At 38.5% G+C, this 27,944-nt stretch overlaps 1 protein-coding gene and 1 long non-coding RNA gene across 3 annotated transcripts in view; one reads left to right on the top strand and one right to left on the bottom strand.

The window, feature by feature from the left end:
• Window positions 1-24,529, top strand: part of FERMT2 (FERM domain containing kindlin 2) — an 88,065-nt gene extending 63,536 nt beyond the window's left edge. The window contains exons 4-15 of one of the 2 annotated variants that reach the window (XM_077768177.1): window positions 2,027-2,252; window positions 2,364-2,466; window positions 4,025-4,132; window positions 8,180-8,314; window positions 9,165-9,214; window positions 10,410-10,534; window positions 16,721-16,827; window positions 16,962-17,183; window positions 19,669-19,689; window positions 20,315-20,439; window positions 21,299-21,440; window positions 23,256-24,529. In XM_077768177.1, coding sequence (XP_077624303.1) covers window positions 2,027-2,252; window positions 2,364-2,466; window positions 4,025-4,132; window positions 8,180-8,314; window positions 9,165-9,214; window positions 10,410-10,534; window positions 16,721-16,827; window positions 16,962-17,183; window positions 19,669-19,689; window positions 20,315-20,439; window positions 21,299-21,440; window positions 23,256-23,429 — 1,538 coding nt within the window. In that variant the 3' untranslated portion in view covers window positions 23,430-24,529. The remainder of the gene's footprint in view (window positions 1-2,026; window positions 2,253-2,363; window positions 2,467-4,024; window positions 4,133-8,179; window positions 8,315-9,164; window positions 9,215-10,409; window positions 10,535-16,720; window positions 16,828-16,961; window positions 17,184-19,668; window positions 19,690-20,314; window positions 20,440-21,298; window positions 21,441-23,255) is intronic. The other variant, XM_077768185.1, reaches the window with a different exon arrangement.
• LOC144234869 (uncharacterized) overlaps window positions 1-27,944 on the bottom strand; it is a 106,535-nt gene that overhangs the window by 14,154 nt on the left and 64,437 nt on the right. The gene's annotated exons all lie outside the window — the stretch shown is intronic.

Raw genomic sequence — 27,944 nt, 5'->3', positions numbered from 1 at the left:
TGACTCAGTTTGCTCCTCAAAATGAGAATAATAAGATTGTTGGAAATACTAAATGAGTTATGACCATGGAGTGCGTAACAAAATAAGAATAGGAACAATGAAGTGATCAAATATGAAGTGTAGAATATACAAAGTATAGGAAATTGAGTGGGAAGAGGATCGATTGGGGGCTGATTCTATTAAATGTTGTGTGACCTACGGGAATATATTTCGTTTTAGAAATTTCATAAAGAAACTTGGCAATTCTAACTTTATTTAATTCTGAATTGTAATTATAGTCCATCATACTAGGAATGAATTTTCAATATTCTGCCATCCCCAGTAAAAGGTTTATTTTGCTAGATCTTTGAAATACACAGTGAGAAGATTGTGCTTAGAAGATGATGTTTTTCTATCCCTTTATACATGTATGCTCTCTATAGCAGGATTATTCTTTGCCCAGCTGAGCTGGAGTAATGTTTTCAGCCCTTCAATAAGTAACCCTTTCACAAAATGCCTTTGTAGTTTTAAAGTTGTAGCTTTTAAGGATATCACTTACTATACCAGTGTTCTTTAAAGCTATGAAGGAGAGTTGATAGCTTTCTCTGTTGCTTATTTAACAATGTTTAGATTCCACAAGTTGCTTTAGTCAGTGACACTGAAGAATACCTACTAGGGACATCCAAGCAAATACACTGTGGCTAGCAAGTTTTTTGGGTTTTTTTTTTTTGTTTGTTTGTTTGTTTTACTTTGTGTTCTTTCCCTAGACAAGGTCATGACAACTGCAAAAGTCTCTAGCATGGTCACCAATTTTTCATAGGTAATTTTTTCTATCATTGTATTGGGGTGAGGTTGTAGGGAGGGACTGATAGAGTGGAAAGGAAATTCCTAGGCATATTCCTAAATTAGGTAAGGGAAACAGCCATTCTCTTTCCATCATCCATTAACAGTGTGATACTTACACATTTTAAAATTATGACTGAAGACAAAATATAATCAACAGAGTTAGGACTTCAGGGGGAGGTGTTTTTATTTAATGTCATTCTGAACTTTTTTTTAAGTTGTAATTTTATCTCAATTTTTGTAGTTTAAATGATAGAGGATATATTGTCAGTTGATTAATACAAGTTTTTATTTATGTAGCCTCTACTTTGTGTCTGGCCCTATTGAACAGTGAGGAATTAGATGATACAATATCCCTGCCTTCAGGGGCTTAATTATAAAATGTATCTTTGCTAGCAAAATTTTATCTATCCCTTTGCTTTAATACTTTATTTATAAATCTGTTGGAACCAGTTTAGCTATTCACTGAGAAAACATTAACTTATATAAAATTGTTCTCTTAATTTATGTGCACTTATTCAGTTACATTGAGCTCTTAAAATAGGGTATGGATTTCAAAGGGTGATAAATGTGGATATGTTTGTCCCTGGACGCATGACTTGAGCACAAATTCATTCTTTTGATTAGACAAAAATATTTATTTTACTTAGGTTACAGTTTCTAAGTTTCTTTACTCTTAAATTCATTTAAAATATTTCAGTTTATGATTCATATTAGGAAAAATCTGTTTATTTTCTTTTTCCCACTTCTTTTTCCTTTTCATTCTTTTGTTTCTGTCTTCTATTGTTGCCTTTCCTTTACCTTCTGAATTCCTTTCTTTCCTTTCCTATAGGCACTGATGTTCTTTACATCGGCCCTCTGAAAGGTGAGCCTTGCCACAATTAAAAACAAAAACTTCGTCTGTCTGCTTCAGCTATATCCTTAACTTCTCTTCCTTCTAATTCTCTTGAACTGATTTTCCCCCCAGAATTTCTGCCAACGTAATTATATTCTTTTGACCTTGTTATTACATGTTCTAATGTTATACAAATAGAGTTAAAGTTAATTTTACATGTTTTCAAGACAGGTGAAATAATGTACTAAGCTTTCCTTCCAGAATGAAGCTTTTGTTTCACAGTTTGCTTTATGTCATTATAGCATGTATTACTGAAAACTAAGATTCTGCACTTCATACTTACTACCTATTTTTCATGTTATTTATTAGGAAGTATATATTCAAGCCCAGGACTTTATAGTAAAACAATGACCCCCACTTATGATGCTCATGATGGAAGCCCCTTGTCACCAACTTCTGCTTGGTTTGGTGACAGTGCTTTGTCAGAAGGCAACCCTGGTATACTTGCTGTCAGTCAGCCAATCACATCACCAGAAATCTTGGCGAAAATGTTCAAGCCCCAGGCTCTTCTTGACAAAGCAAAAATCAACCAAGGGTAAGTTTTAAAATATAGGTATGTTGAAGAATTTCTTTCTCCAGTGAGAGGTAGAGATAATTTTATTAATCTTGTCTTGCTTCGTTTCACTGCCCTTGTTAATCTGTCCAGGTGGCTTGATTCCTCAAGATCTCTCATGGAACAAGATGTGAAGGAAAATGAGGCCTTGCTTCTCCGATTCAAGTATTACAGCTTTTTTGATTTGAATCCAAAGGTACCGAGGGTTTTAGAGGGATCTCTTCTTTTTTTCCTTTTTGTTTTGTTCATTTGGATGTTTGTTTTTTTGGAGTTGGTAGGATGAGGAATCATTTGTATATAGCAAGTCTGAATAATATTAAAAGCCCAAGCTTTAGACAAAGGCATCTGTATTTGAATTAAGTCTATTGTGTTAGTAGGTTGGAAGCATAATTAAACCTTTTTCTTTTTGTTAAAATAATTGAATTTTTGGTTGATTTGTATTTTTAAAAGCACTAGCTTGGTACTACAGAATTGGTAGAGTTAGTTTTAAAGGGTTTTATTACAGCCTCTCTTCTGCTGTGCTTTTTGTAAAAGAAGAGTTTTCTGAAATAGTACCTTTTCAGTGACTTTCAGATTTCTAATTATAAATCAAAAGATGTTGCTTCAAAGAAAAATTCTTTAAGTCTGTATGTCTTCCTATTTAATACTCAAACCTTGTAATGTGTTTTTAATACCAAATGATTGTATCATCTGTGCAACTGAAATACTTTGCTTTTCTGAGAATAGTTAAGCTTGCTATGAAATCTCAAGTATTTTTCCTTAGAATAGATATGGCACAGAGATTGGGATCTTTTGCTTCCTTATTTTAATCATCCTTGGAAGGAGGGGAACCTCTCTGGACTACCTCTCATCCTTTTCTTGTCTAGATTATCGTCTAGATTTTTATGTACATAGTTCTCATTTTTTATTTTGTGCTTAAGTAATTCTTTACATAACAGTAAAGTGTATACAGTGGAACTGTAAAAATAATTCTAATCCCTTTTAGGACATGTGTATTTCTAGTAAAAATTGTTTTAGGAACATAGTTACATTTGCTGGGGAAGAGGATGCTAGATTTTTTTTTTTTTTAATAGTTTATTGTCAGGTTGGTTTCCATATAACACCCAGTGCTCATCCCCACAATAGATGTTTTGTTAAGATTCTAAAATAGTGTTGTTAAGACATTAGCATTAATTTTTCTTAACGTAACTAAATGGATAATTCAGTAATGTATAAATAAATATTTTCCACAAGTACATATATGAACACTCTTATTTCTGATTCTTAAAATAATTGCTCTTTACAAGGACCTGACACTGTCTAAGAATGCTTTTCCCTATGAGTAAGATGTTCCCTGAAATAATTGACTCTCTGATTATAACATTTTAGTGTGGCAGGTTACAAAACAGCACTGAAAAGTAGTCACTTTTGCCTGACTTGAGATGTCTTTCAAGTCAGATTCATTTTCTTAAGAGCTCTGTAATATCTGATGATTATTTCCCTGTATGTAGAATAAGATACAGAATCTGTTTCTAATACTGAATAATATTTTGGCATATTTTAATGTTATTTTTAATGGAAAATCAGATGTGGGTGTATATATAGACATACTTAACTCTCTTTCTCATTATTGAGTATTTGATACTAAATAAAAATTCCAGGGGAAAAAATGTATGTTAAAACTTGTCAAGCTTTGAAAGTAAATATTCAGTTTTCAAGTTTTTTTTAAATTGAAGGTAATGTACTACAAAAGGATTATGTCTCTTTTGCTGCAGTATGATGCAATCAGAATCAATCAGCTTTATGAGCAGGCCAAATGGGCTATTCTCCTAGAAGAGATTGAATGCACAGAAGAAGAAATGATGATGTTTGCAGCCCTGCAGGTAGTGGAGAGTATTGGTAAATGGGACTTTTCAATGGAAAGGATAGGGGATTATTTTTAAATAGCAAAGTTGCATTGTAATTCCAGAATGTAGCATTTTGATAGTGTTTCCTTTTTGCTGTGTTGAAAGTGAATATACACTTAGAAGGCAAAATAAGTACATGAATTCAGTTTTTGTCTTCTCAGAGTTTACGGGTACTTCAGTTACTTTTCTGTTTCCTATAGGAGAAAATATTCTCCCACCCCCAGATATACATTAGCTTAAAACTACCCCAGCTTTGCCTTAGATATAAGATCTACGTTGAAAATCTCATTTCTAAAATGAAGCTTATTACTTGCAATTAGCTAGGGATGATAATATTTTTTAAGTTACTATAACAAAAATATTTTAAAGATGATAAATTTTAATAGATTACTAAAACTAAACATAAATCAGTTTTCAGAATGATAATCCTTAAGTAGGTAGTTAAGGACACCTGGTGGCTCTGTCCGTTAAAAGAGTCCAACTCTTGATTTCAGCTCAGTTCATGAGATCAAGCCCCATGTCGGGCTCTGCCAGTGCGAGCCTGCTCGGGATTCTGTCTCTCCCTCTCTCTCCGTACCTCCCCTACTCACAGACATGTATGCTGTCTCTCTGTCTCTGTCTCTGTCTCTGTCTCTCTCAAATACGTTAAAAAATTTTAAGTAGGTAATGTTTCCCTTAGATTAAATCAGTGTTTTCTCAAATGTAGTTCTTGCATACCAGCTTTTTCAGAATACAGTAGTGCTTATATTTTCAAAAATCGTCCCCTTTAGTAAAATAACATTAGGGTGGCCTCCACAAATCTGCCTTCTTAGAGACACTGAGACCCAGCTGACCACTAGATTAGTCATTCTTATATCTCCTCAGTTTATATGATGTTTACTTCTCCTCAGTTTATTTCTCATTTTATATGATGAAAGAAGAAAATTGAAACAAAGCTTAAACAAGGAAAATCTTTGATAGCAGATGAATTAGTTTAGATAGAGACTTGCTTAATCAGCTAGTTAAGAATCTTCTATTGTGTTTCTGGATAATTCAGACTATCTGAAGAATTTCTTGAATTAAATTCTGGAGTAATTGTATTCAAAATGCCTCACTTGGATTATGGTTTTCTACCTACATCTTTCTCACAATATGGGCTCAAAATTTTCTAGTGAAGTTTTCTGAATGACAGAATAATAGTACACATAATTGGGGGACTCACAGATTTCTATTACATAGTATTTCTTTTTATCTTTTTATTATAGAAATAATGCACTTTTTAAAAAACCAACAGATACGTATGTTGAGTGCACAGTAGGTGCTCAGAAAATTTTGCTGAGTGAAAATATAGTTGACCCTTGAACAACACAGGCTTGAACTGCATGGGTCCATTTATGTGCAGTTTCTTTGATAAATACAGTACAGTAAATGTATTTTCTTTATAGTTTTCCTAACATTTTCTTTTCTCAAGCTTTATGATAGGAATGAGTATATAACATACAAAATATGTGTTAATTGCTTGTTAGTGGTAAGGTTCTGGTAGTCAGGCTATTAGTAAAGTTTGGGGAGAGTCAGTGCCACTAGCCCCCATGTTGTCCATGGGTCAAATATACACACAGTTGTATTTTCACAGAAATAGGATTATTTTGTAGCTTTCTCTCACCCAGTGTACAGCACATAGCCTGTTTTATTGCAGTAGAAAACACCTCAAAACATGAATTTTGATTTGTGGAAACTGAATGTCCCAAAGCATAGCTCTCCTGAACCATTTTAGAATCTAGATTCATTAATATATTTTTTTAATGTTTATTTGTGAGAGAGACAGAGACAGAGTGTGAGTGAGGAGGAGCAGAAAGAGAGGGAGACAACAGAATCTGAAGCAGGCTGAGGGCTCAAACTGTCAGCACAGAGCCTGACCCAGGGCTTGAACCCACAAACCCCAAGATCATGACCTGAACCAAAATCAGACACTTAACTGACTGAGCCACCCAGGTGCCCTAGAATCTAGATTTAATAAGAGAGTTTTGAACCACAAATCCCGAGTTCTTAGAAGCCTTCCCAGAAACTGAACCGAAGGCTCTAAGTAAGAATCCGTCCAGTACAGAAGGGGGAAACTTGGTAAGGATGGCAAGGAAATGCCTACTATTTTTATTTTAGACAGCCTGCACTCTGAACTTGGGGCTTCTGGTTTCCTGTATAACAGGAGTCTACAATAGTAAAAAGAAACAAATAATTCAAAGTAAGGAGGTATGGATCAAAACCAGAAAAGTTAATAACACCGTTTTTAAAGTATTAGGTCCAAGTCTGTATTGTAATATTTAAAACATAACCCATGCACCTCTGAAAGCAAAGCTGGGGTTTTATGACCGTCCCATTCGTAGCCAGCGTTTTTCTCCAGTATAACTTATAAGGACTTTCTGCATCAGAATCACTCACCTAAGTTACTTAATAAAAATACAGATTCTGGGCTGGACTCCAGATTTGCTGAATTAACTCTGTGGGGTGAACCTAAGAGTATGTATGTATGTATGTATGTATGTATNAGTTCTATTGTTAGTTTCCTGAGGAACCTCCACACTGATTTCCAGACGGGCTGTACCAGTTTACATTCCCACCAACAGTGTAGGAGGGTGCCCGTTTCTCCACATCCTCGCCAGCATCTAGAGTTCTAAGAGTATGTATTTTTAACCAACTCTCTTCATGATTCTTAATGTTACTCTGACATTTGAGGCCACTGCCTCAATTGAGGCCTCAACCTACCACATTCTCCATGGTTTGTGAACATGGAAGTTTCTGTCACTGGAGGGATCTCATTTCAGCACAAATTGAAGGTACAGCCAGAGACTATTCATTATCAATTCACTAAATCTTAAAGTATAGAGGAACACTGACAGTTGGCCTTAGATTAGTTCATTCAGTGTTCCCATGAATAGATTGTATTCAGTGAATGAATACTTTAGAAATTTGGATTGCCTTAACGCTTTGAAATGAAACTGATTAAGGGCACCTAGGTGGCTCAGTAGGTTAAGTGTCAGCTCTTGATTTCAGCTCAGGTCTTGATCTCATGGTTCATGGTTCAAGCCCCAGTTCGTGGGTTCGAGCCCCATATCTGGCTTTGCGCTGACATCGTGATGCCTGCTGGAGATTCTGTCTACTTCTCTCTCCGCTCCTCCCCTGCTCATGCTCACACGCACACACACTCTGTCTCTCTCAAAATAAATAAACTTAAAAAAAAAGGAAGTAACTGATTAAGTGATTCAAAAGTTCTCCTTACCTTTCTCTGAAACCACTGTAAGGTTTAGCATCAAAGTCTAATAGATTATTAATATGTGTTCTAAGTGACTTACCTAAATGTATTTAAAATCATAACTATTCTTTACGTGAAGATTTTTCTATCTACATAAGGAGTATTTATCACCACTCATGGTGTATATACACAAATACATATGTGTGTATTCACATATAAATGTAATCCATCTTGTCATTGTTATGTAACTGAGAATATCAACATCATCCTCCTCTGATCATGTTTTCAGCACTGAATTGAGGCTGGGGGGCCAGGGGAAGAGGTGCTTTAGCTTTCAACTTAATTCTAATAACTAATTGTCCTCTGCAGAGTAACAGTAATAACATACGGTAATCAGTGTTCATATATTTTTACAAAAGACTTGATGCATATTCTGTTCATTTGGTACTCACTGGTTCTAGGACCTGTTCTGGACACACGGAATACCGCAGTGGGGAAAATAATAAAACAGTCTCTGCTCATGTGGAGCTTAGTGGATGACCTACTAACTCTAAGTCCTAGGGCTTCCCAAACTAAATCATTTTTATATATCCTGGATAAATATTTATTGGGATGTTTTGGACACTGATTTCAGGTGCAATGCCATTTATTTTCCCATTGTTCTAGTTCTTAGATGCTTTTATCTTTTCAAATCAAGTGATGAAAAGCATTCAATATAGATGCAGATAGTAATCTCATTTTAAAGTTTTACTAAAATTAGAACAGTCATTTAAGTAAAATATCATTTTTGTTTTTAGTATCACATCAATAAGCTATCAATCATGACATCAGAGAATCATTTGAACAACAGTGACAAAGACGTGGATGAAGTAGATGCTGCTCTCTCAGACCTGGAGATCACTTTGGAAGGAGGGAAAACATCAACAATTTTGGTAGGGTGAATCTTTTTCCCTTCTAGTTTAGTTTGAATTGATTCTTACCTTTTTGTGGGTTTAATGCGTTAGAGAACATAGGTGTTGACTTCTCAGAAACTTTCAGGGAAGATTTTTAAATTAATATTATTCTAATCTCTAGTACTTTCAGTACAGTAAAGATAGCTCTTGTGATATCTGCACATTCTCTCACAAGCAGTGGGAGAACATTTCTGCAGAGTAAAAGGTAGTGTGAAGTCATGGTAAAATCCACTCAGTGAGCTTCACATTTGAAATGTTACAGAAAGAGAAAAATAGATCTTGGGAAAAATTTTAAATGCTAAGTTTAGTTTTAAAGCTTAGGAATTAGTTATTATAGCAGGAACACCTAAGGGCTGTTAGGATTTTAGAAAATTTTCATATGCAGATATAAACAATTTTAGCTGAATTAGAATCAGTAATCTGTTCTTAAAGGTTATATGAACAGCCATTTTGATCAAAATTTTTATTAGCTTTTTATGCCATTTAAAAATGACTTGGTGGAGTGCCTGGGTGGCTCAGTTGTTTAGACTCTTGTTTTCAGCCATGGTCACAATCTCAAGGTTCATGGGATTGAGCCCCGTATTGCGGTCTGTGCTGACAGCGTGGAGCCTGCTTGGCATTCTCCCTCTCTCTCACACACAGAATATAAACTTAAAAAGAAAAAAGACTTTATACATATGACCATACATTGATTGTACCTTTAAAACCTTAATTTGTATTTTATGTAATTTTGTTTACTTAATAAACTGATACTTGATAGCAGATACTAAACATTAGAGTTTCAAATTTCAAGAAAAATCAGAAAAAAATGATTTAATTCTTTCCCTAGGGTGACATCACTTCTATTCCTGAACTTGCTGACTATATTAAAGTTTTTAAGTAAGTACAAAAAGGGGAGGAATTCCAAATATTAATGAATGACAAGTATCAATTTAATAGTCACATTGATGTTGGAATTTACTTTAGCATACGCATCTGTAAAAGCATTTACTAGTTAGAGGAGCACTGAATTATGAGAGAAAATAACCATCTTTACCAAATTATAATTGCAGTACTCCTGAGTTGTTTTATCTGATAAACATTTTTCTTAAAGGGGAAAAACAAAGATTATGTAACCTAGATTGCATCATATAGATTGAAACATACAGTGGCATTTTAGTATAAAGCATCCCCTCTGAGTGAAAGCAGGACATAATGAACTATTATTGCCAGCAGTTATTTCCTTATTCAGAGTCCCAGATTCTATTGAATTTTATTCACTTGTTCATGGAACGTTTTATAGTGAGGTTCTTGTGTATCTTATCTAGACTTTTATCAATCTGGGCACAGTCCACAGAATCTAGGCATTAAAGCAGAGAGGGGAGAAAGGAGAGGAGGCGATATGGAAGGTGTGAAGCCATAATGGAATAAACCATTTACTGTAGCTAAACATATAACAACTTACCATATGGGACGTTTCTAAGATAAGAGCATGATTTCAGATGCTGCTCCCTACCCTTGTCTTCCCCATTACACACCTTTACTCACCCACTCTCCGTCATGACTGTTCTGTCATCTTCACGTTGGCCTTGGGATGGCACGTTGAAGCACCATTCAGATACGCCCTAAGGGAGACCAGCACTTCCTCGCTTCAGTTAATGCTCAGTGCACCTGCTTCTTCAGAGAGGCTCGAAAGGCAGCCCTGCATACACTCATGACCTGCCGGTGATTATAGGACGTAGAAGCCTTCCAACTGGTGACATTTACTTCACCTTTCATTTCTTGTCTTTTCCATATGACCTGCTGGTAGTGACAGAGATGACTACCACTGACAGAAATACTAGAATGTTGGCTCTCCTGTCTTTATCCTCTGCCCATTCACTGTGAGATCTTCCTGAGTAGATTGATTGAGAAGGGGCAAATCCAATAACAGCAATATTGAACAGAACACGCTGGCCCAAGGGAACTTAGTTCAATATATGTAAAACTTGGCCTCAGAATTTTAATGTTGTGAAACTTGGCTGCTGCTTAAACACATACTGTCGATAAACTTATTTCAAGACTGGTTTTTCTCTTAATTCTATTTGACACATAGGCCAAAAAAGCTGACTCTAAAAGGTTACAAGCAATATTGGTGCACCTTTAAAGATACATCTATTTCTTGCTATAAAAGCAAAGAAGAATCCAGTGGCACACCAGCTCATCAGATGAACCTAAGAGGTAAGGAAAGCCTTGGAGTGACCAGTGTTGATGGAAAAATTTCTGTTGGCTAATAGTAAATAAACCTCATTTGGCTGGGTTGGGGCAGGGGTGCATTTCTCAGCACACATTACTCCTTTAGGTACTTTTTTAGGTCTAGATTCTTCTTTTGGTACATAGTTTTTGGTCACAATTTTGGGCATTCCGTTTCACATGAATATTTTGTTATAATCTCTTTGTGCAATCCTCATTTGAAGTGATTCCACTTTTCTTCAAGTAAATCTGTGGTACCTCTTTTCTCATCTTCAGCATTAGGTCATTCAGGTTTTCCTCATTCTCGTCTGTGTTGTAGTCCTCTCCATATTTGCTGGCTTCTCCCTTCCTCATCAGCATCCTGCTCTTCTTCCTGCTTTCACTGATCAGCTGGTCCCCTTAGAGCCCCCAGTCTCTTTCTTGTCTCAGCAGTGGGACAGCAGACACCTATGGGCTTGGCCAAGTTCTTACCCTCCCGCAACACCTCTTCCTTGCACATTTTTGTTCAACACTCTGCTCTGTCTGGCTCCTGGAGTAGCCCCAGGATACCCCTCTGAGGCTCCTCTGCGCTGACAACCTGAATCTCATTGGTTTCCTCTTGTCCCTTCAGATCCAAAGCTGTCCCTAGGGGCTGGTATTTGAGGCACATGTCATTCAATATGTTTTTACTCCCTTGTGGCAACCTTGCTTCCTGTGGCATGGGTTGATCCTGAATAAGGGCTCACAGCTACTGGCTTTGGTTTGTTTTTTTTTTTCCATTTCACTCCCCACTTGGGTGACTTCTTAGGTTCTTTACACTGCTTCTTCATTTCTTTTATCTGATTGATGCAGTGGTTCAGGTAGGAGGAGAATGTCCTGTCCAGGTTGGTCTGGTTCTTCTACAGCTGGAGGACTGCTGCCTCCTGCCATGATTTTTCTGCAGGGTATTGCAGATTGTTGATCAGCCCTTCACTTGTGGGGATATTCACTAAAACCACCTGGCTCGCTTCTAGCAAGAGCTACTCCTACGAGCCTAACGCCCACTCACTACATCCTTGGCACGAGCGTGCTTGGTGGAGAATGCGGTTGATTGGCATCTCACTGTTCCACACTCTTTACAGCAAAGGCTAGAAAACTAATTTTCTGGACTCATTTCCAGTGCGATTTTGATTCTGATCAGATGCATTCACGTAAGACTTCAATTCCTAACCAAGGGGTTGGAGAGGCAGAGTTGAGAAAGGAGCTAGTGTTTCCAAGCTGTGGGGCTGCAAGGGCAGCCTCCTGGTTTCCCGGCCTCTTGGTTGTAGAAAAGGTTGCAGTTCCTTTGGCAGGCCAGGTGTTCAAGCAGTTCATTCCTGTCGGCGCAGCCTGTTTCTCCTCTGTGTTACATTTTGCATGTACATTTATCATTATATGTAAAGCAATATGCCTTTCTAACTAAAAATGTCCATATTTGGATAAAAGTACCCAAGAAGGGGGCCCCTGACTCATTCAAAAAAATTATTCTCAAAATAATTTCATTGACTGGTTAAAATATAAAGGTGTTATCCCTGATCCATAGTCTTCATTTTCTTTTCTACATAGTACGTTAGGATATTTCTCATATATTTCAACAAAATGTCTAAATCTCTGCCCTGTGTTCTGCCCAGTAGTTGTCTGAATTGTTGTTTTTAAAAACAGGAACCCCCTGTCCTGGGTAGAAGATTGCTATGCCCATGTGTTAGAATTCTGTAACTTTCCTAAAACTCTGAAGTAGGCTCACTCCCTTTCTTTCCAAGACCCATGAATTAACTTTTGTGTGTCTTTTTTTGTTACTCTTAGAATCTGTTGAGAAGCTCTCGTTCTTGCTTCTCTTCTCAGCTACCCAGGACCAGCCCCATTATCTGCTTTCGATTTAGAGACTAGATCTGTGTTCTGGCCCCTGCCCTCTCTGACCATGTTACATCCCTAACCTTTTCCCTGCATGACTGAAGGCACACGTCCTGGTATGGAAAGTGACTTCTTCGGTGTGCTGTCATCCTGCCTCTTCTAGGCCCTCCCCAGCGAGCCATTTTCCCACACATCACACTAATGAAGATACCACTAGCTTACATCTTGCTCTGCTGTTAAACAAGCCCTGTGATTTTAGAAAAAATAGCCCATTTGGACCTCAGTACTTTCCTCTAAGGAATGAGAGTGTTCTCCATGCCTTTGGACCCTGGACTAGATCCTCTCTAAGGCCTTTAGAGATCTAAAATGAAAAGTTCTAAAAAAAAAATTCAGTTCCACAAATACCGATTGAATTCCTGTGCTGCAAACTGTGCTAGATCCTGGAGACATGAGCAAGAACAGGTTACAGACCCACCCCTCTGGGTGTTTAGAGCATGTTGGGAGATAAACAGTGACAATTTGGGCAATAAGTAGTACTTAAAAAAGTAACAGGTCAGAGGAGGAGCCAAGGTAAGAGTGAGTGCCGTCTCAGTGTTCAGCGACGGTGGGGGATATTCTGGGGGAGATAATGCAAGTCAGATCCAGTGCCTAACCCAAGGCCCATGGAAGGAAGGAGAGTTGGTAAGAAACCAGCTAGTTCTAGGTAAGAGATCAGTGTGCAGAAATGCCTGGAGAAAAGCATCAGCAACCACAGGGGGTTTTGCGCTGCTGCAAAGTAGAGTTCAAGGGGGAGGATGACTGCTTCTGAGTGGCTGTTGAATCTGATTCAGACAACAGCTGAAGAAATGGGCACATTTTAGAGGATAGAAATGTTAAAGAGACTTTTTTTTTTAACATTTATTTTTGAGAGAGACAGGTCATGAGCAGAGGAGGGGCAGAGAGAGAGGGACACACAGAATCAGAAGCAGCTCCAGGCTCTGAGCTGTCAGCACAGAGCCCAGTGTGGGGCTCGAACCCACTGTGAGATCATGACCCGAGTCAAAGTCGGACACTCAACCAGCTGAGCCACCGAGGCACCCCAGAGAGATTGTTTTTTAAAGTGGCAGCAGTGAAGTGCCACTGAAAGAGCATTAACCTGAAAATAAGAAGATCCGTCCTTGATACTGGCTACAGTAGAGAGGAGTAAGTTTAGAGCAGTGACAGTGATCCAGACTCAGGTGATCAATATGGATGGAGAAAAGAGTAAAATTCAGAAGATCCCAAGGAAGCCCAGTCAGGAAGCATCCTGGGTGGTTGACTTGGGAGAGGCTGTTGGGGAGGGAGTTGTTTCTGGCTCCTACAAGTTGGATAGAGAGAGGTGAGAATATAGAAGAGCTGAGTTTGAGGAGGACAGTGAGTTTAATTTTGGGTTATTTTAAATTTGAGGTGCCTGTGGGATATCTGTTAAGATAACTTGTAGGCCTCTGGATCACGGGAGATCCACACTGCAGACACTGATGGTAGTAGTTTTAGTTTTAGCATTAATGATAAATGGCAGCCGTTAGAATGGCTGGCTGTAATATGAAAAAGGCTAAGAACAGAACACGTAGAACACTGGTGTTTGAGTTAGGGCAGATTAGTGGAAGGGAAACAAAAAATGCTTACAAAGACCATGGAAATGAGGTATGATAGGAACAAAGATAAAAGTTGTTTCAAAAAAGAGTAATTATTAGCATCAAATGCTACAGAAAAGTGAGATAAAGATCGAGCTTCCATAGCATTTAGCCGCATTGGAGATGGTTAGTGGCCTTGATGCAGAACAGATTGGAGCAGATCAGTGGCCTTCTGAGTATGGGAGCCGAAGTACAGTCACCAAGAAGTAAATAGGAGGAAACAAAGATCGCTTTTTGGAGAACCTTCCCTGTGACAAGGAAGGAGGAGAGGGCAGTAAGAGCAGAGGGTGGTATAAGGTAGAGGGGAAAGGCATTTTGTTTCAAGATTGGAGAGACCTGGGGAAGTGAAACGCTGATGGAAACATCACACTAGAAACAGGAAGAGAACTATGTCTGGGAGAGGAAGAGGATCTGTGTGATGGAGCAGGGTTCTGGGGCTGGCAGAAAACTCAGCCCACTCGGATAGCAGAGACGCCGTCCCACTGGAAGTGAGGGCAGCAGGAAGCTGTGTGACCACTTCTCATGGCTTTCTCGGAAACAAGATTTGAAGTTGTCCCCTGAGTGAGCGGCAGTGTTTAATTCGAAATAAAACACTGTTGAGAGTGTCTGAAAACACAGAAGGACTGCACATGTTGAGGGCCAGGTAGAGGTTGGGAATCCATGAATTCCGAGTGATCCTATCTGCTTGGCTTTGTGGGTTTTTATTTTTTCCCTCCGCTCCTTAGACTGCTCAGCAGCCTATTATGGGCAAGTCAAAGGTAGGTGGTTGGATGGAGCCAGGGTTAAGGTTTCGGTTAGTGTGTATTAACAGAAACACAGCGAGTCTAGGGAGTTGGATGTGATAGCTGGTGGATGGTGTCCAGGCTGGACTCCGGAAAGGAAGAAGTGAACGCGTGCTGGGGAGAAATGGAAGGGTTGCAGGACTCAGATAGTTTGAAGATTGTGGTTAGAATGGGCTCTTTGCATTGAACACGTCAGAGGAGCAGTAACTGGGCTACGGTGAGGTGTGGCACATTGCCATGGTCGGAGGTGGCCGACGTGGCATGGAGTGAATATTGCCTGAGATGTGGCCTAATAGGTGCCTCTGCGCCTCCACTAGCACCTGAGTCACCACTCACTTTGCCTCTCTCAGATATTTAGGGTTGTTTTTGGTATTTTACTTTTAAAAGAGAGAGACATTATTATGGGATTGTGTACTTTAAGTCTGCCTGAATGATTAATGAAATCAGCAAAAGATCTCATATCTTCAAACATCTGTGTTAACTTGGCAGATGAAATCCATTACCGTACAACTTCCTGAGCATTTGTAGTACTTGTACAGAAAGACTTAATTAAATGCTATAGCTAATATTTTTTAAAAGAAAGCACAGGGAGAGAAAGTCCACTAAATTCATGATAGGTGTTTCTGGAGAGGAGAAGAGGACCTCCCATTTATCTAAAATGTTCTGTTTCTTGGGGCACTGGGGTGGCTCACTTGCTTTAGTGTCCAGCTCTTGATTTCAGCGGAGGTCAAGATCTCCTAGTTCATGGGATTGAGCCCCAGCTGGGCTCCGCAGTTGGGTGCTTGGGATTCTCACCGCCCCCCCCTCCGCCTCCCCCTTCCCCTGCCCCACCTCCTGCATGTGCATGTGGTGCCCATTCTCTCTTTATCAGAATACGTAAACATTAAAGAAAAGTACAGTGTTCTGTTTCTTTCAATTCAGGGCTTTAACTTTACATGTGTTCTTTCTCTGTGGTGGATATATAGAGTTTTATTATCTTGTTCCTTATACTCTCTGTGCAGAGAGAAGTTGCTCCTGTACACAGAGCAAAGCGACCACAGGCCCTGCTCACAGTCCAGGAGCCTAGTTGATGGTCTTGAGACACATTGAGGGTGACAACTGGAATATCGTTTAGAAAGCTCTGACATGTCTATTATCTTATTTTACAGTATTCCTGTGAGGTAGAGTTTTAAGGTTGGGAAATTTGGGCTTCCAGATGTTCAACAAGTCGGCAGTAATTAAGTGACAGAGAAGTGTGGAACGAGGTCAGATTGCAGGGCGCCTCTGCACTCTGTTACACTGGTTACTGCTTGTTCATGCCGGCCATCATCCTGCCGTCTCACTGAGTGTATGTTCAATCCATGCGTGTGCTCTTCTGTAAAGCTGCTAGCTAATGCTTAACAGAAAAGGCATCATAAAAGTCATTTATTCCTGGGGCTCCTGGCCAGTAGAGCCGGTGACTCTTGATCTCAGAGTCATGAGTTCAAGCCCCACATTGGGCAGAGAGGTTTACTTTTAAAAAGTCGCTTATTCTTACCAAAACATTATCCCTATACATTTACCAACATAAAAGTCCCAAATACCTTAAGATTTAAGGAACTGAATGATATTAAAACAGCACAATATCAACTTGTGGGATGGTGTTTTTTGGTAATATCCTTTAAACAGGACCCTTTCCTTCTCTTCAGTGAAGTTTTGTGAGGACCACAAACTGCATTATGCCTCTTTTGTATACTAGATCTGGCACTCCTGCTCTACCCGAAACAATTATTGGACGATAAATGTTTGCTTCCCAATTTAAAGATTCCAAAATAGCAAAATTCAGCATGTTAAGATACCATAAAATGAGAGCTGCCTGTATTGGCTTAGGATTTCTTAAAGGTGAATTTGACCATTTTAATAATTTATTACAGGATGTGAAGTTACGCCAGATGTAAACATTTCAGGCCAAAAATTTAACATTAAACTCCTGATCCCAGTTGCAGAGGGCATGAATGAAATCTGGCTTCGTTGTGACAATGTAAGTTTTCCAACTGAAAGTGTGAACTTCAGTTTTCTTTGATTCCCTAGTGCATTGACCAGTCATCCTTACATTTTCTACTCAAAGGACCCATCATGTGATACATTTCACATTTCAGTATTTCTTTTCAACAGGAAAAACAGTATGCACACTGGATGGCAGCCTGCAGATTAGCCTCCAAAGGCAAGACCATGGCAGACAGTTCTTATAACTTAGAAGTTCAAAATATTCTTTCCTTTCTGAAGATGCAGCATTTAAACCCAGATCCTCAGTTAATACCAGAGCAGATCACAACTGACATAAATCCTGAATGTTTGGTGTCCCCTCGCTATCTAAAAAAGTACAAGAACAAGCAGGTATTTGATTCATTTTACTTCATCTCTTTGCTTCTAGTATGATTTTGTACATGTACTTTAGTTTCCTCTGTTAAAACTTTTTAGCCTTAATGATGGTCTTAATTTCATATGAGGTGGCTGGAATATAAAATAGGATGTGGGATAGCCTTCGATCAGTTTGATCATTTTAAAAAAATATTCATCATTTTAATATGACAGACCATAAGGTCAAATAGTTGGAAGCATATTTATTCTAAACACCCTACGGAAACCACTCTCTTAATAGGGTGTTCTTTCAGAGAATCGAAATGGTGTGGGTGCTTTGAGTTCCTTCATGCATGTAGTTTTATTCCTTATGTATGTGTGGTATAAAGCACAGCCAGTGTTTCCTGACAGAGCCTGGAGCAACTCTTCCCACTGTCAGAATTGACTTTTCCAGCTTTGGAGAAAAACTTTACAAGGGTAGAGATAGTCTACATTTTAACACTGTCTTAACAGTCAAAAACCTAAACCAAGATTTGCGTGATGTGTGACAGAGTTTGGTAAATTTTTATTGAAATTCACTGCTTTTGTTCACTGTTTAGAATTCCTTTCCTGGAAATTAATACCATAAAAGGATTGCTATTTAGGAAAATGATTCTTCAGTACAACATAAGAGGTCTTTGCAGGGGAATTTCATTTGGGATAGCCCCCAGTATTCTCTACACCAAACATCAGGCCATAAAAGGCAAGGGCTTCAGTCTGAGGTGGGGGGTGAAGAAGACCTTTAAAATAAATGTTTCATTTTTATCTCTGCTACAGAGTAATTCTAAAACATTACTGAAAGGGCCCAACACTTATTAATTCCTAACTTTAAATATGATGTTTATCATAGGCGTTTGGAAATCACTTAGCTAGAAATGTCCAGAAATTTTAATTACCAAGTTTTTGTATTTAAGTTTCAGAGGTTGTGTAAGCTACATGGGAATTGTTTATCCCACAGTCCTTCAATGTGGGAGTAGAGAGGAATGGAGGAAATGCTGCCCTGGGGAGATTTGTGGAATGTAGATTGTAAGTTAAAAAGGGAAAATGAATCAAGTACTAATTTCATTTTTTTATTCTTATTTCATTTAAAAACTACTTGTAAAAAAATTCTTGTTTCTGAAAGTGGATTCATTTTCCTTCAAAGGCAAGAACAGTTTCAAACTTAGCAAGCTTATTTCACTGTGAGGTATCAGGAAAAAAAAGATCTTAAAGTGGAACTGTGAAGATTGCCAAATGTTGGTTTAGTTGTCAGAGATGAGTACTGAATTGTTTCCTCAGCTATAGATTGTCAAGTAAAAATTCTCTGGAGGACAAAAACAGTGCATATTTGATGGTCTTCAACTGGTGGGGTGGCAATGTGTTTGGTCCGTGGTTAAGGATTCTTCCAGCCTTGTCTTCCATGTTGGCGTTTTATCAAACACACATTCTTTTGTAATCCTCCTTTCCCTAACCAAATTTATAGGTTGTTTCCAGAAGGTAAGAGACCACGTATTGCCTTGACACCTAGTAAGTGATGATGCACAGAAGTTTAGTTGCTGATTTGTGTCACATGCTGTACTAGCTGTTGGACATAGGGCTTGATAATCGTTAAACTCACTAGTACAGTGGTGTTCAGTAGTCCAGTAGGAGGCGGTCTGGGCCGTGGGGTCCTTCATTCCTGTTAGGGCTTGAGATTTTCCTTTGGACCCGGTCGTCAGTGTAGAGAACTTGTTACATTTAATCTACTTTAAATCCCCAAAACTGTGTATTATTTAAACTTGCTTTATATACCCTTATAGGACTGTGACTCCCAAAATGTGTTTTAACATTTTCAAGAAAAGGGTTGTGTGTTTTATCCATGTTCATACACATTGAAATAGACTACTGTGTGTACAGCCACCATTCCTAGTGTGTAGTATATAGCGTCTCTTCATTTTCCCTTCCAGGAAAAAGGATGCAAAAAACAGATGGTAATTGAGGGGGTTGCTTTTCTTGTGTAAATAAAGAAACAATATGGTCACTGCACTTATTTTATGCCTTCAACTTATTTCTAAAAAATGGTGCATGGGTCATACATATTATCTGACTCAATCTGAAAACATTAAAGGTTTTTGAATATTAATTTTGATTTGCTACTAAAATGATTAGCTCTGCCCTAACCAGTAAGAACTGGTAAATGAGCAGGGAAAGGGTATTTGCTCTCTTTAATTTTTTTCCCTACAAATTTCTACCCATAATTTTAGTAACACTTAACAATCTAAAATAATATGAAGTGTTTCTCAGTATTCTAAGTGGAAAGTAATCGCTGCTTTCTCATTTTCATTTTCATGCTTGCATTTACTTTGCTTGGTTTCTACCTGAAGTAATTTTTTTGCATGGTTTTTGGCTGGAATTTTGGTTTGCAGGTTACTGCAGCTTTTTCTTTGCTTCATTGCCATTTTTTCTGATTGCCTTTTTTTTTTCTTTCTGCTTCCTTTTTCTTTCCTCGCATTGCCATCTACAGCCAGGCTATATAAGAGATTTGGTAAGTTCTCCATATTTAAAAAAAGAAAGAAAGAAAGAAAAAAGGAAAGGAAAGAAAGTAAATCCCAAAATATTTAAAGCCCTAGTTACAGTCCCCTCCCTGCCCCCATGGATTAATTTCCTTCCACTCTTCGTGGGAGTAGTCATCCCAAAGTGAGTGTAATTTAAATTAAAAGTTAACTTTTCTAATGATACCTTTAGAACTTAAAAAATCTTTATGGTGGTTTCCAGTACTTTAAAGGTGCTAATAAATAGTCTGCTAGGAATTTATATTCCAGGTACTCATTCTGATACTGTATCTTGGTGCTAAATTTAAAACTCATCATGTACAGGATTAGAACATGTCCTTTTATAAAAGCAGCAACATGTGTGTGTCCTTGGAATATGTCTCAAGTGGCATAATACTAATATAGTACTTTTTGTTTTTTGGATCTATGGAAACTGAAATTAAAAGGAAATATATCAAGGTTTATTTTGAAGAATCATTATTTAACTAAAATTCCCAAATTTCCTAATTCCAACTCTCAGATGTGATTGTGGGGCACATAGTTCAGTTTTTCATTTTTTGTTTTGATCCTGCCATGAATATATTGTCTAATGGTAAAGGTATGTTTAATCATGTTTAGATAACAGCAAGGATCTTGGAGGCCCATCAGAATGTAGCTCAGATGAGTCTAATTGAAGCCAAGATGAGATTTATTCAAGCATGGCAGTCGTTACCAGAATTTGGCATCACACACTTTATTGCAAGGTCAGTGGTTCTACTACCTATGTATAAATCTAAATCTGTACTTTTTTAATCTATTTCAATTAAACATTTAAAATACCTACTGAGATCCATTAAGCAGTTTTACCGCAAAATGTAAAGAATATTGAAATGTGTTTTCTGTTCTTGTGATTTTTACATTAAAAAATCAGAGTGATTGTGGTGTCTGGGTGGGTGGCTTAGTCAGTTGAGTGTCCAGCTCTTAATTTCAGCTCGGGTCATGATCCCAGGATTATGGGATCGAGCCCGGCATCCAGGCTCCACAATGAGTGTGAAGCCTGCTTAAGATTTTCTCTCCTCCACCCCTCCCCTCCATACATTCTCTCTCTCCTCCACCCCCCTCAACATTCAGAATGATTACATTTCTATTTTTACTTATATTTCTATTTTTACTTATATAAGACTATCACTTTTTAAAAAAATTTTTTTTTAAATGTTTTATTTATTTCTGAGATACAGCTCCTGGCTCTGAGCCAGCTGTCAGCACAGAGCCCGATGTGGGGCTCGAACCCACGAACTGTGAGATCATGACCTGAGCCGAAGTTGGATGCTTAACCAACTGAGCCACCCAGGCGCCCCAAGACTATCACTTTTTTGAGATTTAAAGAGTACATCTTAAAAACAGGGGTTCAGTTGGTTAACTATCCGACTTTGACTCAGGTCATGATCTCACAGTTTGTGAGTTCGATCCCAACACTGGGTAAGCCCCGCTTCTCTCTCTCTCTCTCTCTCTCTCCCTTGCTCACCTGCACCCTCTCTCTATTGAAAAGAAAAGAAAACCAGAGCAACATGTCCTCCAACCCCTAATGTGTTTTCAGATATTTATGGTATTTTAATACTATAGGTTCCAAGGAGGAAAAAAAGAAGAACTTATTGGAATTGCATATAACAGACTGATTAGGATGGATGCCAGCACAGGAGATGCAATTAAAACATGGCGTTTCAGTAACATGAAACAGTGGAATGTAAACTGGGAAATAAAAATGGTAAGCTCGGGGGTGGGGGTGCGCAGGGACCTGGGTGGTTCAGTCATTTAAAGCATCAGACCCTTGGTTTTGGCCCAGGTCATGATCTCAAGGTTTGTGAGAGAGAGAGCCCTGCACTGGGCTCTGCACTGTTAGCACGCAGCCTGCTTGGGATTCATTCTCTCCCTCCCTGCCCCTCGCCCACTCATGCACATGTGCGCACTCCCTCTATCTCAAAATAAATGGTAAGCTATAACAATATTACACCCAGAAGGACACCTGGGTGTCTCAGTCGATCAAGTGTCCAACTTCGGCTCAGGACATGATCTCGCATTGCAGTTCATGGGTTTGAGCCCTGTGTTGGGCTCTGTGCTGACAGCTCAGAGCCTGGAGAGCCTGCTTCCGATTCTGTTCTCTATCTCAAAAATGAATAAAAAATTTTTTTAAAAAATTTAAAAATCTATCCCTTCTGCTAAAAATTAAGAATTAAAGTGACTATAAATTCTATAGAGCATTTGTACCATTACTTCTTAAAGTATAAAACATGGTTGGTTATTCATTTCCCATTTAAACTTGCCTATTTCATAACTAACCCAGTTATTAGACTTCTAAGAATATAATGATCTGCTTAAAAGGTTGTTTTTCTGTAATGCTAAATCTGTTTCATTCCTAATAGCAGCTACTGTTTATTGAATGCCTACTCTGTGCCAGTCATGATGCTGGATGTTTTTGTACTTGTACCCTATTTCTAAATGTCACCGCAGCCTTGTGCGGGGTAGTTGGACTGTCCCTACTTTACAGATGAGGATACTCAAGTTTAGAGGTCTGAGAGCCGTGATTGCTAGGACCACACACTTAGTCACAGAATCAGGATTCAAACTCAGATGCTCAGGGGCTCTAAAACCTGGCACAGCTACTACGATAGCAGCATGCCCCTAGCCTTGAAGTACATAAATATCATTTAAACAATCTTTTACTGATAAGTTGTGTGTTTTAGGATCAGTAGGTTTGTTGTATCACTTCCTATTATTGCATAGAATCTTCCTATTTCTGAAATATAGTAGTATCCCTCACCTTTCTGTGGTTAACCTTGATCCAGAAGCAGATGACCTATCCTCCTCCTGATGTATTGTAGTAGCCCAACACTGTGTCACAGCACCTATGTCATTTACCTTCACCTCATCACATAGGCGTTTTGTCATTTCTCGTTATCACAGGGGTGAGTACAGCACAACAAGGTATGTTGAGAGAGGCTGGCCATATTCACATAATGTGGTTATAGTACATTGTTATAATTCTGTTCATTATTGTTAATCTCTTACAGTATAATTTATTAGTTAAAGGAAAGAAAAGCATAGTATATATAGGGTTTAGTACTATCTATAGTTTCTAGCATCCACCGAGGGTCTTGAAATCTATTCTTCATGGAGAAGAGGGGTTGCTACTGTGTTCAGACATGATACCTAAAGGTTAAGTATCTGAAGCAAATATTAGATTAAATGCAGGAAGTGGGTTTTCTCCCAGGCCTTGAAGAGACACATTCTCATTAATTGAATCACCAGAGACCATTTGGGAACATAATGACCTAAACCCTTTGCATTCAGTCTTCCTTTTCAGACCATGAAAACTAAAAAGGAGTCGGGGTGAGGGGCTAGTCAACATGTATTCTTTTGAAAACGAAGGCATTATTAGTTTAGGATTTAAAAACAAAAACAAAAACAACTGAGGGCCAACAAGTAGTCTGTGACAGGACAGACATTAAATAGCCCAGTCGCGTCACTTGTGCCTAACATACGGAGTTCTACTGGGACTGACGCCTCTCTGTCTTTGTTCCAGGTCACGGTAGAGTTTGCAGATGAAGTACGACTGTCCTTCATATGCACTGAAGTAGACTGCAAAGTGGTTCATGAATTCATCGGTGGCTACATATTCCTCTCAACGCGTGCAAAAGACCAAAATGAGAGTTTAGATGAAGAGATGTTCTACAAACTTACCAGTGGCTGGGTGTGAACAGAAATACTGTGTAATGAAACTCCATGGCCATAACAATATTTAACTTTGAAAGCTGTTGTTTGTTATATGCTGCTTAATAAAGTAAGCTTGAAATTTATCATTTTATCATGAAAACTTCTTTGCCTTACCAGACCAGTTAATATGTGCACTAACAAGCACGACTATTAATCTGCTATCATGATACAGTATATGGACTTGAATATGGCACACATTCCTTATGGCCAGGAATTGAAAACTAAAGTAGTGGGCAAGTCAGAAACAAAAACATCATTGATTTTAAGGTAGCCAAACTAAGAAACTCAAGCCATCTACTTTAAAACTATCCAGGGCTTAAACTATATGAAGTCTATTTATCATGTTTAATGCATGTGTTTTAATGTATGTTTAATTTGATCATGTGTTTTAAAAATACCTACTTTCTGGTAGCCATTGATTCCCCATCCCTCACCCCCCATCCCCCAAAGAAATCAGGCCTACGGAAGATGCCTGATATTCAGTAATGTCATTGTTTGACCTTGAAGGAAAATGCTATCGGTTCCTTATGCTTGGTTTGTTTTTGTCCTTGAATAAGCATGTATCTTGTCTTGTGTTACTTTCACACCCTGTTGTATTGCAACACTTTTAGTATTCACCAGCATATTCACTGTCTGCCTAAAATAATGCAACTTTTGCATTACAATATGAAGTAAAGGTCTATGAAGTATGCATTTTGTGTAACTAATGTACAAACACAAATTTTATAAATTGTACAGTTTTTTAAAAAACTACTCACAACTAGCAGATGTCTTAGATGTAGCATCTTTGCATTAATTAAATGCTTTTAAAAATATAATTAATGTGCAGTTTTCATATCTGCTAAATTAAGAATGACTTCATTATAGTCATGATTTGCCACAATGTCCTTAACTCTAATGCCTGGACTGGCCATGTTCTTGTCTGTTGCGCTGTTACAGTCCGCGTTGGTGCTATAGTCAAAATTCCTAGCTCACGTTACCCAGGAGGGGGCCGGTAGGGGTGGATTACCAGTATTGTCCAATAATCCGTGGTTTAAAGACTGTATAAATGCATTTTATTTTAAATAAAAGCAAAATCTTTTATTTATGTTTCTTTTTGTACTTTGTGTTTTTAATGTTTACACTGCATTAACTGTAGGAATGAACTCTTGTCTTTTGGGAGCCCTCTGCCTACATCTTGTGTTGGGAGAACAACTTGCCGGTATTCCAGAGTATCACTAGGTAGTTGCTACTTAATCTCTAGGATAGATTCTTCCACCCTCTCATTTTTTGTTCTACTTAAAAATGAACTGCGTAATATTTAAATGTTAGAAGTTTAAACAGAAATAATGACAGATGAACAGAAATGACTGACCTGGGCAGACTTTGTTTTAAACAGCAAAATGACTCCTGGTCTAAAAGGCCACAACTCCCATGTATGACTTTGCTCCCTGTTGCTACTGCTATTATATCATCATTCAGATGCAAAACTTCATTCCTGGACTTTTTCCTTTATCTCTTGCATTTATTTAATCAGGACAGTCTGGTTGATTTTTCCCTCAGGCAAACTTTGGTCAGTGCTATCACAGACACGTGAATTCAGCTCTCGTCCTGGGCCTGCCATGATGCCAAGGCCTCTAAAAGCAAAGCTCATGTCACCTTGTCCATGGCTTTTCTTTGTCCTCTAAGGCCAGGTCCTAACAATCCTTGTTCCAAAATATAAGGGCTCCTTCCCATTAAAACAACATTGAAATAATGTATTCCCTTGTCTCATCTTAAATACAGGTCACCAACTTGTATAGTCGCTTGGTAAAAACCCTGAAATAGATTTAGACGGAGGCATAGCTGAGTCTCATAGTCTCAAGGCCTCTGCACTAGTGAGAAGAGCCTCTCTCCTGATCTTTCTGTCTCTCGGTTTTGCCGCACTTGCCGTCTTGGTGATTTTGACATTAATTCAGCCCCAGCACGGCACTGGCTGTATGTCACCCTGATGACCTTGGTGGACCACAGCTTAACAGCCAAAGTCCCCAGGCAGGTGCTAAGAGGTCTCCTATGGTCTGTATCCCAGCCCACAATTTTCTCATCTTCCAACAGTTTTCATCCCAAACGGGGTGGCCCACATTCTCTGGACACACTTTATACTCGCCCATCTCCATGACATTCCACAGACTTTCTTGCAGTCTCCCACCTGTTCAAATCCCATCTTTCTCGAGTTTTAAAAATTTTAGAAAGTGCTCAAGGGTTCTTTCTTCCATAAACACCTCTACGTTTCCTTGCAGCCAAAAATTTTCTTACTCATGAACAGCCACTGAATTTGGTCCTTTTTGAAACTTTAGAGCAATCATCCTTATTATTGCCCATCAAAATAAGCTACTCCCTTAAAGACTGGGTCTGAGCCTCATCGTTTCTACCTAGGATCAGTTAACACACATCTGTTCAGTGAATATAATGATGGCTCTTTTGGAAATCAAGGAATTAATACAATTTAGAATTCTTAACAGTCTCAACATGATTTAGTACGGAGGAAACAAACCCAGTCCACGAAAAGAACAGTGGCCAGGGCCCCGAAACACAGTTTTAGGTTTCTGCTCTGTGGGTCAGTTTCATGTAAACATGAAGGCATTGGGGACAGGAGACCTACCAAGCTCTCTTCGAACTCTGTTTCTCTTAAATCAGCACATTAGAGACCTGATGATGATGTAGTTAATCAGTAATTTTAACTTGGTACAAATTATTTTTTACATAACCTTGAACTTCAAAGGTCAGGGACCTAGAGACATGAACTTAACTTTGTTTTTCAGCTTTACTAAGGTAAAACTGATAAAACTAAGATATTTAAAGTGGACATGTGATTTGATATATACACATTATGAAAGGATCGTCATTAGTGAACACATTACTAGAGACACAAACTTTGTAGACGGAAAGCCACCTGGCGCTTCTTAACCCTCTGTTCTTAGACCGACCAAAAAGCAACAGTATGGCAGACTGTATGTTTTGCATTCTGTATAACATAATTTTTCTTCTTTTTTTAATGTTAAAACTCTTTACAAATCAAAACCACAATGAGAGAACACCTCACACATGTCAGAATGGCTAGATTCAAAAATAGAAGAAACGTGTTGGTGAGGATGTGGAGAAAAAGGAACCCTCATGCACTGTTGGTGGGAATGCAAACTGGTGCAGTCACTGTGGAAAACAGTATGGAGGCTCCTCAAGAATTTTTAAATACTAATCCCATATGATCCAGTAATTCCACTACTGGGTATTTACTCAAAGAAAATAAAAACAATATTCTAAGAGAATATTGCCCTTATGTTTATTGCATCATTACTTAGAACAGCCAAGCTATGGAAGCAACCAAAGTGTCCATCCATAGATGAATGGATAAAGAAAATGCCGTGTACACACACACAGGAGTATCACTGTGCCATAAAAACAGATGGCATCTTGCCTTTTGCAACAGCATGGACGGACCTAGAGAGTATAATGCTAAATGAAGTCAGTCAGACAGAGAAAGACAGATACCACATGATTTCACTTAACACGTGGAATCTAAAAGACAAAGGAAATGAATAAACAAGCAGAAACAGACCCATAAATACAGAGAACAAACTGATGGTTGCCAGAGGGGAGAGGAGTAAGGGATGGGCAAAATGGATGAAAGACAGTAGGAGAGAGGCTTCTAGTTACAGGGCGAGTCAAGGGGATGAAGGGTGCAGCCCGGGGAATACAGTCGGTGGCACCGAAACAGTGCCGGTGTGGTGACAGACGGAAGCTACACTGCGGTGAGCACAGCATAATGTAGACACTTGCCTAGTCACTGTGTTGTACACCTGAAGCTAACATAGCATGGTGTGTCAACCATACTTTCAAGAAAAGAAAAACAAAAAGCCTTACTAAGTAAGGTGCTTTTAATTAGTTACCAGTTAGTGATGTAATGAGATCAGACCAACCTGGGTTTCTGACCTTTAATTTATCTAGAAGAAATCCCACACAGGATGAGCACTGAGTGTTATGTGGAAACTAATTTGACAATAAACTATTAAAAAAATAAAAAAAAATAAAAAAATAAAAAAAAAAGAAATCCCACACAGTTAGAGAAAAATGTTTAAATATCCAACATTACACCTACATTGATGATAGTAGTTTCCCAATGAAATGTTAGGTTTCTTAACTCAAAATTTGTTCTGCTCTGAGTTGCATTCCTATCTTATTCCTTTCATAACTGTTGCTACCCTATATAATTAAGTTTGACAAGGTCAGCTGCTGGTTTTAGACTCACCACTTAAAACATGGTAACATCTTCACTGCTTTGAGAATTCCTAAGAGAACAGGGCTTTCTGAATTCAGACCTTTGTGATAGCATAATCACAAAGCCTTTCTGACCGCATAATCCTGCTCAGCTGCTATCCGTGCTCTGCTTTAGGCTTCAAAAAATAAAAAAATAAAAAAATCCTGTCACACCCACCTCCCCAAAACTTTTTTGCAGCTACTGCAGCCATTCCCTCTTTTTCTG

Source organism: Crocuta crocuta, unplaced genomic scaffold (assembly GCF_008692635.1).
Source record: "Crocuta crocuta isolate KB4526 unplaced genomic scaffold, BGI_CrCroc_1.0 scaffold10, whole genome shotgun sequence".
Taxonomy (NCBI): Eukaryota; Metazoa; Chordata; class Mammalia; order Carnivora; family Hyaenidae; genus Crocuta; species Crocuta crocuta.
The sequence above is the reverse complement of the archived record's forward strand: the minus strand, read 5'-3'. Positions and strand labels throughout refer to the sequence as shown.